Here is a 12,453-nt window from a genome sequence, read left to right as displayed (position 1 = left end):
AAATGCCATCCGCGGGTGCAAAAATCAATTTAATGGACCGCGGATGGCCAATGATTCCCTATGGGCAAAATCCGCTGCGGAATCCGCAATTCCATTTAGCTAGTGGACATGAGGCCTAAATCCATACCAAAATCTGCAATAAAATCTGCACATGACTATATTGCGGATTTTGGTGTGGATTTCCACCCTTTACTGCAACATCTAGAGCGTGCTGTGGATTTGAGACTCTGCAACATGACTAAATTCCGCTGTGGTTTTCTCCCGCTTTAAGTGAACAGGGTTTATTACAACCGCATTCATTTACATTTTTCACCACGTATGCCCGTGGGCATAAGCCCTTACTTTCGGTATGCATTCCACAGCCACAATTCTGTAGCTATTCTGCCGTGTATGAACTCATCCTAAGGCCGCCTGCACACGAGTGGATCGGATCCGGCAGCGAGAATTCTCGCCGCGTGACCCGACCCGAGAGCCTGCAGGGACGAGCGCGTACTCTCCCACGCCTGGCGGCCCCAGTTCTTTCATGTGCCGGCTGCGGCGCAGCCGATGCATGCGCAGACCGGAGCCGGCGGCCGGGTGAGTGCGTGCCCCGCACAAAAATAGGACATGTCGCGGTTTGTTTGCCGCGCGAGATTTCGCGCGGCCAAACCGCGGCCGTCTGCATAGGAGTGCGTATTGTAATGCACTCCTATGCAAACTTTCAGTGGCAGAAATCCCGCGGGAAATCCCGCGGCGGGATTTCCGCCCATGTGCAGGCGGCCTAAGGCTACATTCACATGAGCAAGAATGTCGCATGAGTTTTGTGCATTGCAAGATGCACAAAACATGTGAATATGATCTCCATTCTTTTGAGGGAAGCCAAACGATAGAACATGCTGCCATCTTTAATCTCTCAGTATCGCTGTGCGGGGAAAAAAATTGCTTGTGTGAATAACAGATTGCAAACAGTTGTAGCCGCTGCATATCCGCATCATTAAGTATTTTACCAACAGGGAAAACCCGAAGTTGTACAGAAAGCGTTGGACTCCTATCCCCCCTATAATTCATCTGCAACATCTTCATATTAGCATCCTTCATGCCTGTGTTTCATCAAGTGATCTACAGCCCAGGTTAGTACTATAGGCACAGCTCCCATTAAATTCAATGGGAAGTGTGCCTACAGTATCAACCCAGGCCACTACAATGTGTGAGGTAATCCCCAAGGGGGTGGGGCGGCACAGACACTCTCAAACTCAACATGGATGGTGAAAAGCTTTTCATTTTTAGACAACCAGTACTCCAAACATTCTCCTTTTGAGCCATTTGTAAAACTTTCCAAAGGTTCTATTTTTTCATGGGTTCCTGATGAGTCGCTCTCGCGACGAAACGTGTAGAACCACGAACTGAACATGAATTAAATGTTGTAACCAAATCTAAACCCTTTAGCGAACCGACTTGCTGGTCCAACTCGTTGAACCCATCATCCATGTTGAGTTTGAACCAGAAATTCGATTGGCCACTCAAACCTTTTCCTTATCTCCATTTGGAGTTGGCTTCTCAGACTAGTTGTTAAACCGCTTTAGGTCGTGTTTAGAGATGAGCGAACGTACTCGGATAGGCACTACTCGTCCGAGTAATGTGCCTTATCCGAGTACCGCTCTACTCGTGCTGAAAGATTCGGGGTGCTCCGCTGCTGACAGGTGAGTTGCGGCGGGGAGCGGGGCAGAGCGGGCGGGAGAGAAGGAGAGAAAGATCTCCCCTCCGTTCCTCCCCGCTCTCCCCTGCAGCTCCCCGCTCCGCAGCGCGTCCCGAATCTTTCAGCACGAGCGGGGAGGTACTCGGATAAGGCACATTACTCGGACGAGTAGTGCCTATCCGAGTACGTTCGCTCATCTCTAGTCGTGTTATATGCTGACCCCACACTTTTGTTGGTATACCCAGTCCTGAATATTCCTAAACAAAGGGGTTATCTACCAGACCTCCAATGCCCTTATTTAAGCATTGCAACACCTCACAGCTATGATAAGTCGTGCCGTCTCTATATACGATTGCTGAGTAATATCCTCCCACATTGCTGTTTTTTACCCGGCATGGTAGTTACTCACAATTTTGCACATTTAGCTAGGTGGAGACATATATATTGATCACCTCTTTTACGCTACAAGTTCACACTGGCACCGTAGTCATTATTACGTAGGTGCAAGGGGAGAGTTCTGTAGGCTACTGTCAGCACCATTATTGTAGGTATTCAATGTGCAGCCATTACCCCCAAATTAAAGTTTGAAGGTGTTGTGAAACATTTTTGCAGTATTTCCGAAAAGAGCGTGCAGATGGCACGTGGAAAGGGGGCCTTCCTGGGCATACGATACATCCTATTAGCACTTTCACAGAAACTTCAAGTGTTTCTTCTTAGTGTAGAGATCTAACAAAAAATGACAGCAGAAGCCGAGCACTCCACCACTCCAGAGCAAGCGCCTCCTGTTATAACATTTACTTGACACATTCTTATGTTACACAATTCTGTGCCTACTTGGCATTCAGTACATGCCACATGCTGGTGCAAGAATGGACGTCATGGCACCAGAGTCTCATTTAATAATATATTGCTTAGCCATGTAATTTTCATTACTATGCATCAACCAGCCAGCAATTAGCATATATCTCCGTACTGAAACCAAGGTAATTATTGCTTTTTTATCTAGGCATTGTATATGCGTAAGTGTTGCTTCAGGTATCTGTACTCACTTACTAATATATTATTATTAAAACTTATGCCATTGTCTGGCACTATACAATAACACCCCCCGGGACGCCCCTCTAATAACTAGAGCAGCAGTGTTTGTTATATGGAAGGTCTTGATAGCAGATCTGCTGGAGCTCTCAGTCCTTTGGCTTGGACATCGCTACTTCTTCTCTTTCCTCTCTCTGCCCACAACAGCTTGAGCCGCTTCTGACTTTTCATAGTCGCAATAGATCCCTTTACACAGGCCGATGAACATTCTCTGTAACATCAGCCCGGGTGAATAAGCCACGCCCAGCTGCTGAACAAGCAAATACTTGTTTGTTGGATGATGGGATCTTTTCTGCAGGCCTAAAAAAAAAAAAAAGTACTTGTTGGCAGCATATCCCCTTGTGTGGAGATGTGCTGCCAACGAATGCTATCTGTATGGGGTGAATGATCATATGAACGATTGTTCGCCCCCATACTGTAAATGGCAGTAATGAGCGCCAATCAATGACTTAAAGGGATATTCTGGAGACTTGGGCAAAATTTCCCTAAAGTTTTCTCTTATTTCCATTATTTCAAACATCCATCTAAATCATCAAACGGATCTCCAGTAACTTTTTTGCATTCTGCGGCACTGCTACAATGGGCGCTGGGGAGCGCAAAAACTACCTCTTCCACAATGTCCATTGCCAGTTACTGACCAGTGCACATTAACGACTGTACAAACTGTCATCATTGCAGAATTTAAAGGCACTGAGCATGCCTGACAGGTAAAACAGCGGAGCCTACAGGTGGTAACCATTGGATACCAAAGGAGTACTACTGAGTTTCCCTAAAAATAAGACCCTGTCTTATATTAATATTTGCCCCCAAAAGGCACAAGTTCTTATTTTCAGGGGATCTTTTATACTCACCTAGCAGGTGCCGTCCGGGTCCCTCCTGCTGCTCTCCAGAGCTCTTGCTTTAGTCCAATGCAGTGCTTGAAGAACCAATCACAGCATCGCATTAAATGGCTGTGATTGGTTCATCAAGCACTGCATTGATTGGTTCCCAAGCGCCGCGGCTGACCCAATCAGAGCCTTTGCTTCCTGGAAGCGGGGGTTTATGAACTCTACTACCAGGAAGCGATGGTCTTTTGGCTGCTGAGGACTGAAGCTAGAGCACCGGAGCTCTGGAGACCAGCGGGAGGGACCCGGACAGCGCCTGCTGGGTAAGTATTTCTTTTTTTTTGTTGTGTAGCTAGGCCTTATTTCCAGGGTAGGGCTTATATTTCAAGCCCTTGAAATCGTTGACTTCTCACTACGTGTAGACACTCCCCGCTCAGCGTTTCACATAGAATGTGAAACGCTGAGCAAGAAGTCAGTGGTGATCTGCCTGTCTAAACGCTCTGCACAAGTGCCAACAACCTAGCGTATGAGTTTGTGTGCTTTTACACGGAGTGGGATGAGAGTACTTGGAAGCAGATGCTACCAAAACAAAGCAATAAGTATAAACACCAAGGACATATCTGGAAATAAGATGATACCAGGAGGATGCGTGCTGGACCAGAACTCCACCATGATGAACAACTGGCACCCACTGAGAGGAGGGTCCGGAGTAAAAGTTCTAAAACTCCCTGATTTATTCGACTAGTGGAAACCTCTCTAACAATCAAGCCCCAAACCAGCAGACAATGCATACATGTCGGTGCCCAGTGTGGAATGCCAGGGTGCATGTGCCAACACTGTGGTTACATGGGCTGGGGCTGACATCAGGACGCCGCCTCAGAACTACTTACTGTTGGTGCAGCAACAAGTGGACTAGTCGTTGATAAACAGATGACTGCCTGTTTACACCAGACAGCAAATGATCAACAAGGTGACTATATCTTCTCTTTTGTGTATATGGAGAGAGCTGTCACTCCGCATGTTGTGGGCGGGTATAAACTGGTAACATGATCTGATTGGAAGGAGTTCTTTAGGCAAAACTATTGATAACCTATCGCTCAGGATCCCAGGCAATCAGCTGATCGGCCAAATGTCAGTGGAGAAGGAAGGGATGTCACCATCGGGGACGGCAATGGAAGTGCCACAGCCGGCTTCACTCCCACTGAAATCACTTACAGCTACTATTAGTTTTATGCCTAAAGGATAACCACAACAAGTGAGCTTATATTAGGCCGGGCTCACACGAATGCATCGGATGCCACTTGTGGATATCCACAGCGAAAGACCTGCATATGATTGTGGAAGCGAATTGCATATGGTAGCATATGAGTGCGGTTTTCCGCGTGGAACAAACGCAAGCAGGGAATGCCATCAGAAAGTTGCCCAACCTCCTGGAAACACCCTTTTATCGCTCAGGCGACATTCCCTTGTGCTGTCGTGGTGAGCTCTGCCCTGAGAGCCTTCAGAAAGCGATACTGCTCTCTAGGCTTGGCTGGTTTATACTACTTTTTTTGGAAGTAGTATAAACCAATTAAAAAAAAACACTTCTTGTGCAGGAATAGCCAATAAGAACAAGCAGAGGTTGCAGACAGCAGTCTGGATGGTGTGTTCCTTCCCAGACTCTGTCCTGTATTGACTGCCCACAAATTCTTGCTTTTTTTAAGACCATTTATTATCTGGCCCCCTAGCAACTTGCTTATGAATCCGCGTCCATACGCAATGTAATTGTGTATCCATTGCGGATCGAACGCATCCATAGAGATCAATGGAGCCCATACACGCGGAATCTGCGGTAAAATAGAGCATGCTGCGATTTTTCTTTCGCTTGTGGAATTAGTAATTCCTTCTCGCAAGTGTGAGCGAACCAGAGAAAGTCAATGCATTTCAACGCCCACGTAATTCAGCGTATCGTACGGCAACCGTGGAATCCGCAATTCAAATTAGTTTGTGTGACACTGGTTTTACTTATATGGTTATTTTATATTTGGGACGTACTCGCCCTATTTTGTGCTATTTTGTCTCCTTTTCTGTTAGCCACATTATTAGATACTGAAATTAATGGGAGCTGAAGTCGGCGGTTACACTTTTGACAGCAAGATTGGATGTGAAGGTGTAATAGGATGCTTCAACTCCCATTGACTTCAATGGGAGTGAAGCTGGTTGTGGCACTTTAATTGCTGTCCCTGATGATGATGTCCAGCCCTGCTGCACTGATAGTGGGACAGACCAGGGGCGTAACTATAGAGGGTGCAGGGGATGCGGTTGCACCCGGGCCCAGGAACTTAGGGGACTCATAAAGCCTCTCTTCTCCATAGAGGGAGCCCAATACTATGAATAAAGCATTATATTTGCGGGCCTGTTTCAGATTTTGCATTGGGGCCCTGAAGCTTCAAGTTATGCCTCTGGGTCAGACAATCAGTCGATCGCCGGGAATCCCGAGCAACTGGTTTCCAGTGATTAACCATTGATAATATCTCCTGAAGATAGATCATTAATAGTTTTTGCCCAGAAAACTCTTTTAATGTCACCAGTCGTTTGTGATTCATCATGGATTGCTTCCTGAAGTCATCAGTTCGATAACACGACTCTTGCAGTATTCGCCATTTCTGGCCACATACAGTAAGTACTCTTACCTGCAAGTGATCTGCAGATTCTTCCAGATAATGCTCAAGACTCTGATTGCCTGGATTGTACTTATTAAGGAGCTGGATGATCAGGTTAATGCATCTGCCATAATGAGTCATCTGTAAAAACACAAGTCTGGCGTTAAACCCTAAATCGTGGCTATGACGTGCAAACACTGAAATGAGCAATTAACTATTGTCAGTTATTCTATTGTGATGTGCAGCACTTTATTATAACTTCTCTCCACTTTGTATTATAATAACATAATTGCAGTCTTTAGAATACCCGTTATCATTAAAAATTCTGTTAAATTTTCCCCGTCAGTAAAACAATGTGGTAACTGTTAAAATAATAGCACGGGCGAAGGTTTTATGCCGATGCAAAAGAGCTGCAATTATCACAACGGGGTTAAGGCCTCAGGCACACCAGTAATTTTGTTCTTATCCCTTTAAAGAGGCAATTTTTTTTTAATTTTCAATTTTTGATTTCTCCTTCCCTTTTTCAAAAAGTCATAACTGTTTTTTTTTTCCATGGACGTAGAGGGGATGGACAAAAATATGGAAACGCCATACAAAATGCATGGGGTTTTAATCATTAGCACTGAGCTGCCCTTTTGACCCTGGCTTGGCTGAGAGCTTTTTCTACCAAATTTGTATTTACTTCACCTCTTGCCCTGCTCGGGGTGGTTCTGGGAACCAGCTGGTAACAGTATCTGAGTAGCTTAAACCCCTGACCAATGGAACCTTGTTGCTTGGGCAAATGTTCACATCTGCCCAACAGCACCTGTGTCATATTACCGCCACTTAAAATTTGTCTCTACATGTCTTATTAAAACATGATTTATAATGCCATGCAAATAAAGGCATGCATTTCATATGGGGTTTCCATTATTTTGATAAATCGGACTTTTATGGGTGGATGGGGGTCATTTTGATTTTTTACTATAGATACAAGTAAAGGTTTTCTTTTTTTAACTTTTAGTATACTTTATTTTTTAGAATAATAAAAACTTTTCTTCTATTTATTTTAACATTTTTTTTATTGGTCCCAATAGGGGACTTGAACTTGTGATGGTTTGATTACTTTACTGCAACACTTTAGTATTGCAATATATGGCATTTCTGCCAGCATCCTATGAGCACAGGCCACAGACAGCCCTGGGGGCCTTCAGAAAAACATGGATTGCCATGATAACCAAACAGCACCTTGCAATCTCATCACGAGGTGGCCATTCAAGATGACTGAACACCAATCGGGCATTTAAAGGGTTAACAGCCGTGATCAACGTGAGCGCTGGTCGCGACTGGGATTCAGCTGTCAAAGACAGCCTGAACCCGCTAGCTCCTTCACACAGGCGTATGCATTTTTACCTTTGCTTGTGCGCGCCATTAATTTGCATGAATGAATGATTTTCCATGATCAAGTCCTAAGCTTAATTAGCGTTTTCTCGTCCATTCACACGGCCGGGTGCGATGTATTAGTGAAAAAAAACATCTCAGCACGGAAATCCCTCGCTCGGCATAAATCCTCGGAATGACTCAAAATGCCTATATAGAGGCACCTGTAAGCTTTTCGCAGCATTGGACGCTGCTAAACTGCCTCCCCCTCCCTATTCTTTCAGCTCCCATAGGAGTCTATGGGAGCCACCGACTTATATCAGTCGAAAGACAGAACCAGAACTAACTTTTCAAGCAGTGTATAATTTGCAGTCGCGGAATTCGTTTGCGTATATTCTATTTTTTACGGTGCAACCTTTTTACATGCCGCAAATTGAACGAACGCATTGTAATCCAAAGCCTCGGATGGTCGCGTTATTCGGCCGGGCGTGAAAACTTAAAAAAACGCTCGTGTGAGTAAAGCCTAAGTTTTATAGCGGCTGTTGGGAGTTGTTGAGTCTAACTATGTTGCCCTCAGACTAGAAAATCTTGGGCTTCCCAGCCGCACGATAAAATACCATATTTCAGGCAAGTCTTTTAGGGATGTGCTTTTCGGCCGCAGTAAGTGGAATATAAAATATTTATGGAGAATTTGTGTTTTGTGTGACTGTAAAGTGTAAGATTTTACGACCCCACTGAGCGCCATGTTCTCTCTAGCCTAACGGTAATTGAACGCCATCCGTTCCTGTCCACAGTAAATATGACAGCCCTAACCTATGATGACCGTCACGCTCACCGATCCCGTCTGAAGTTTTCATCCACTTTCTAAGGGCTGGTTCCATATTTTGGTCAATGAATTTTCACAGATTGAAATATGCCGACCCCCTGCGTGTTTCTGCGTATTGGCAGTTTTTTACACGTATTAGCAGTTTTTTTTTTTACACAGATCAAAAAATACGTGCGTAGTATGGAGCGCATTTACGTTCGTGTGAATGAGCCTTAAGTGTTTGTTTGTGAATACTGGATTGTAGTTAGTGATCCAGCAGAATGATAGCGGCAGAACGTGGGGCAGCACATGAGTAATGGCACAAGTCCTGCAATAACTGGCACTGAAGATGTGCCCGTATGACCTGCATTACTGCTCTACGGTACGGATTTAATTGGCTTCTTTACACAAAATGGCTTTTTCATACTGATGATGACCAAATAACAAAGTGAATGTAGATGACCGCATTGACCTCATGAAGACATCTCATCATTTCCTCAGCCTTGTGGACCAACTCAATCTCATATACTATCCAGATATTATAAACATGCAGTACAAAGTTTTTGCAAATGTAACGCATGATCATATAATATACACAGGTGTACTATGGGCCCCGCAGCTGAGCAATGTTACTCAGGGGGGTAGCTTGAGGCTTCTGAGCCCCAATGCAAAAACTGTAAAAAGGACCCCTTGTGGTAGATGGGCCTTTGTGCACCGTCAGGCACGAGTATCCGACTGCAACTGCTACCTCTGCACCTCCGCCGTTAACCTCCTGGTCTTCCGAAAGAGTAGCATATTCTCTAATATTGGGAGAAGTGCTGATTAGGCACGGAAGTGGTGCAATGCGTACTGCATTACCCATTCTCGCTCACCTCATCTGCCCATGCTAACGATTCCTTCTTTCCTTTCCAAGTATATTATAGACAGAATCTGTATTGTGGCAGTCAATTGCAGCGTCCCATAGGGGGATCCCGGACACCTGACATACGTAGGGAGCTGGGAGGGTAAAGTGATGGCTTGTTACAGCGGCACTTACCAAACTCTTTTCTGGAGGGAACACACACAGTCAAGGCCAGAGAATTACTGCAGGCCACCAAAGACACCCCTAGGATAGGGAATGCTAATAAACACAGGAAAATGGGGGTTGTAGTTGTCACTGGTGACGCCACCGTTCCTACACACACCAGAATGACCGTCAGTGGGGAATAAATGTAGACAGACACAGCCTTTAAGTACCACGGGTCCCTAGGTACGGTTAGGGCCCAGCATAAACTTTACTTTAGCAAAACTTCAAACAGATAATACAAGGTAGTTCACTTTAAGGCCTCCTTCCCACGAACGGATTTACGCCGCGTAAATTCGCGGCAAAAATCCGCTGCGTGGCCCCCTGCTATTAGGTTCTATTGAACCTAATAGCACAATGCTCACGATGCGTAATTCCACCGCGGAATTACGCACCGCGATTTCTCCCGTCCTCACCCGCAGCATGCTCTATTTGCTGCGGGTGAGGACGGGCTGTACGCGCTGACGGCTTCCATTGCAGTCAATGGAAGCCGTCCGTTCACGCTATCTCCCGCTGTAACCAGCGGGAGATAGCGTGAAAAAACGCTTCCCCGCCTACCGCCGCAGCGTCATTTGACGCGGCCGGCGCGTCACGTGACACTGCCGGCCGCGTCACGTGACGCGGTGGGCGTGTCACACGACGCGGCGGCGGTGGGCAGGGAAGCGTCTTCACGCTATCGTCCGCTGGTAAGTATAGGGGCTCTGGGGGGGCGCCGTGACGGGCTTCCCTGCGTAATATTACGCGGCAGAGCCCGTCACGCTCGTGGGAAGGAGGCCTAAGTCTTTACAGTGCAGGCAAGACAAAAGATCTGAGGAAACTCAGGATGACACCGGTCCTGCAGTCTATATTATCTGCCAGGAACCACTCCTGGAAGGGAAACACTCTGGAGGAGGAAAGGGGTAGGGTCACTCCTCAGACACTCAGGCAGCAATTATTGACTTGACGTACTTCCATCCAGCCTTGGAGAAGCGTGGGTGTGACTATTAAAGGGTGTACCTCTACGCGGTGATCCTGGCACTGGACGGCCACGTAGGAAAATTAGGCAGAGAGGTAGTACCTCTGCACTGGCCTTGTCCTGAACAATTACTTACAATTGCTCTCTCACTATTGGGGACTCACTCCACTCACATCCAGAATTCAGTCATCACGGGAATCGTCTCCTCCTCTTCCATCTTCACCACAAGGAAGCTGAAGGTGCCTGCATGTGGCTCTGTGTTATATGGAACTCAGGTAGCAGACAAGATGGAACTTGTTACTCTAGATTATGGAACTCGTTTCCCACTCTCAGACACTCCTATTTATACCCTCTCTCATACCACATGACATGACAGATTTGATACATTTAGCAGACAGCCTTTTGGATTTTACAGACATTAACCTCTCAGGCGCTGCAGCTGTGCAACTCACACACTGGAAATGACAGTACTGGCTTGCACGGTGCATCAACATAAGACAAACATGTATGACATTTATGGAGGGGACCAGGATGATGTGCTGGGCCACTACACAATGGTGGCACCTGAAAAGTTGTACCACTAAGAAGTGATTAGCGCTAAGAGCTCTGTTCTCTGTTCTTATGTCTCTGTGCTAGAGTCTGGAGTGCTAGTGAAAGTTGGGCAACGGGGTTCTCTAAATTGCATTAGGGTGGTCTCAAACTTGCACTGGGGATTCCACTTTCTTGCCCCGTTCGGGGAGGAGGAATCCCCATGGTCTAACAGTGCCAGGCGGACCCCATTAACTATAATGGGGCCCGACTACTTTCCGCCCAGCTGCCCAGTTTTGGGATGGAAAAAAAACTGCTGCAGGAAGCACTTTTTCTTCAAGTATTTGCAGCAGGATCTGCAATGAAACCTCTAGCTGCTCTAGAGCTGCGCTCACTATTCTATTGGTGGAGACATTGTGTACATACATTACTAATCCAGAATTACAGCCTGTTATGTACTCCAGAGCTGCATTCACAATTCAGCTAGTCAAATCACTTCGTACATACTTTACATGATGTATCTTGTACTGTTCCTGAGTTACAGCCTGTTATATACTACTGAGCTGTATTCACAATTCTGCATGCTTCAGAGCTGAAATAGCTCAGCATTCCCAACTACTGCATAATAGCAAACTTTTTCGAAACTGCTACAATATCTAAATCCACAGCATGCCTATTTATGCAGCAGATATCAACCCTTGAAATACAACGATTAAATCCACGGCAGACCTGCAAGAAAATCTGCTGCAAACATCCTCGTGGATTTCCCCAGTGCAGATTTGCAGAGAATTTGCTGGGGGGGTTTCTGCAGCAGCAGATGCGGGCCGTGTAAAAGCGGCCTAATAATTCTTAAAGGGGTTGTCCAATCGTAAACTACTGATGATTATGCTCAGGATAGACCATCAATAGTAGATTGGCGGGGGTCCGCCGTCCAGGATTCTTGCTGGTCAGCTGTTCACCAGGCCAGAGCGCTTATGCACGGAGCTGATTTATACTTTGCTCTGCAATAGAGGGTGAAGAATAGGACATGCTGCGATTTAATTTCAATTATTTTTTTTGCCCATGTGCAAATGAATGGATGCTATTTCCATCTGATTTTCGGACCGATTGTTGGTTCGAAAATCCAAGAGAAAAAAAGCCTGTGTGCCTGCACCCTAGGTCGTTGCTGCCATTCACATCCTCGGAATCCTTTCCTGCGGCACAGCTGACCCTAATTGTACCAATATTCCAGCGCGCCTCTGTTTGGTTGTGTGTTTCTATTGTGTTAGACAGCCAACGTGACATCTGATCTCTCTTTTCCTTGTAGCGTGCCCACGTGCAGCCCACACGCTGTCTGTCTCCGCTCTAATCTGCTAGCTGCCAGGGTATCGGCTTCCCAGCTTGTGATGAATTCTCTACAGCAGGCACTGAAAATGATATTTCGGTGGCCCCCGGCTCTCTATGTCTGTCTTTGTAGCATTGTGATAAGGAGATCAGCTTACAGGTGGCCCCTTATCTCTGTAGAGTT

General features: G+C 46.1%; 1 protein-coding gene across 1 annotated transcript in view; it reads right to left on the bottom strand.

Moving 5' to 3' along the window:
• Positions 1-12,453, bottom strand: part of CFAP99 (cilia and flagella associated protein 99) — a 101,214-nt gene that overhangs the window by 83,350 nt on the left and 5,411 nt on the right. Inside the window, exon 2 of the mRNA XM_066573037.1 lies at positions 6,267-6,377. Within this exon, the coding sequence (XP_066429134.1) occupies positions 6,267-6,377 (111 nt within the window). The remainder of the gene's footprint in view (positions 1-6,266; positions 6,378-12,453) is intronic.

Source organism: Eleutherodactylus coqui, chromosome 7, assembly GCF_035609145.1.
Source record: "Eleutherodactylus coqui strain aEleCoq1 chromosome 7, aEleCoq1.hap1, whole genome shotgun sequence".
Taxonomy (NCBI): Eukaryota; Metazoa; Chordata; class Amphibia; order Anura; family Eleutherodactylidae; genus Eleutherodactylus; species Eleutherodactylus coqui.
Note: the sequence above shows the minus strand (reverse complement) of the source record. Positions and strands in the feature narration are given on the sequence as shown.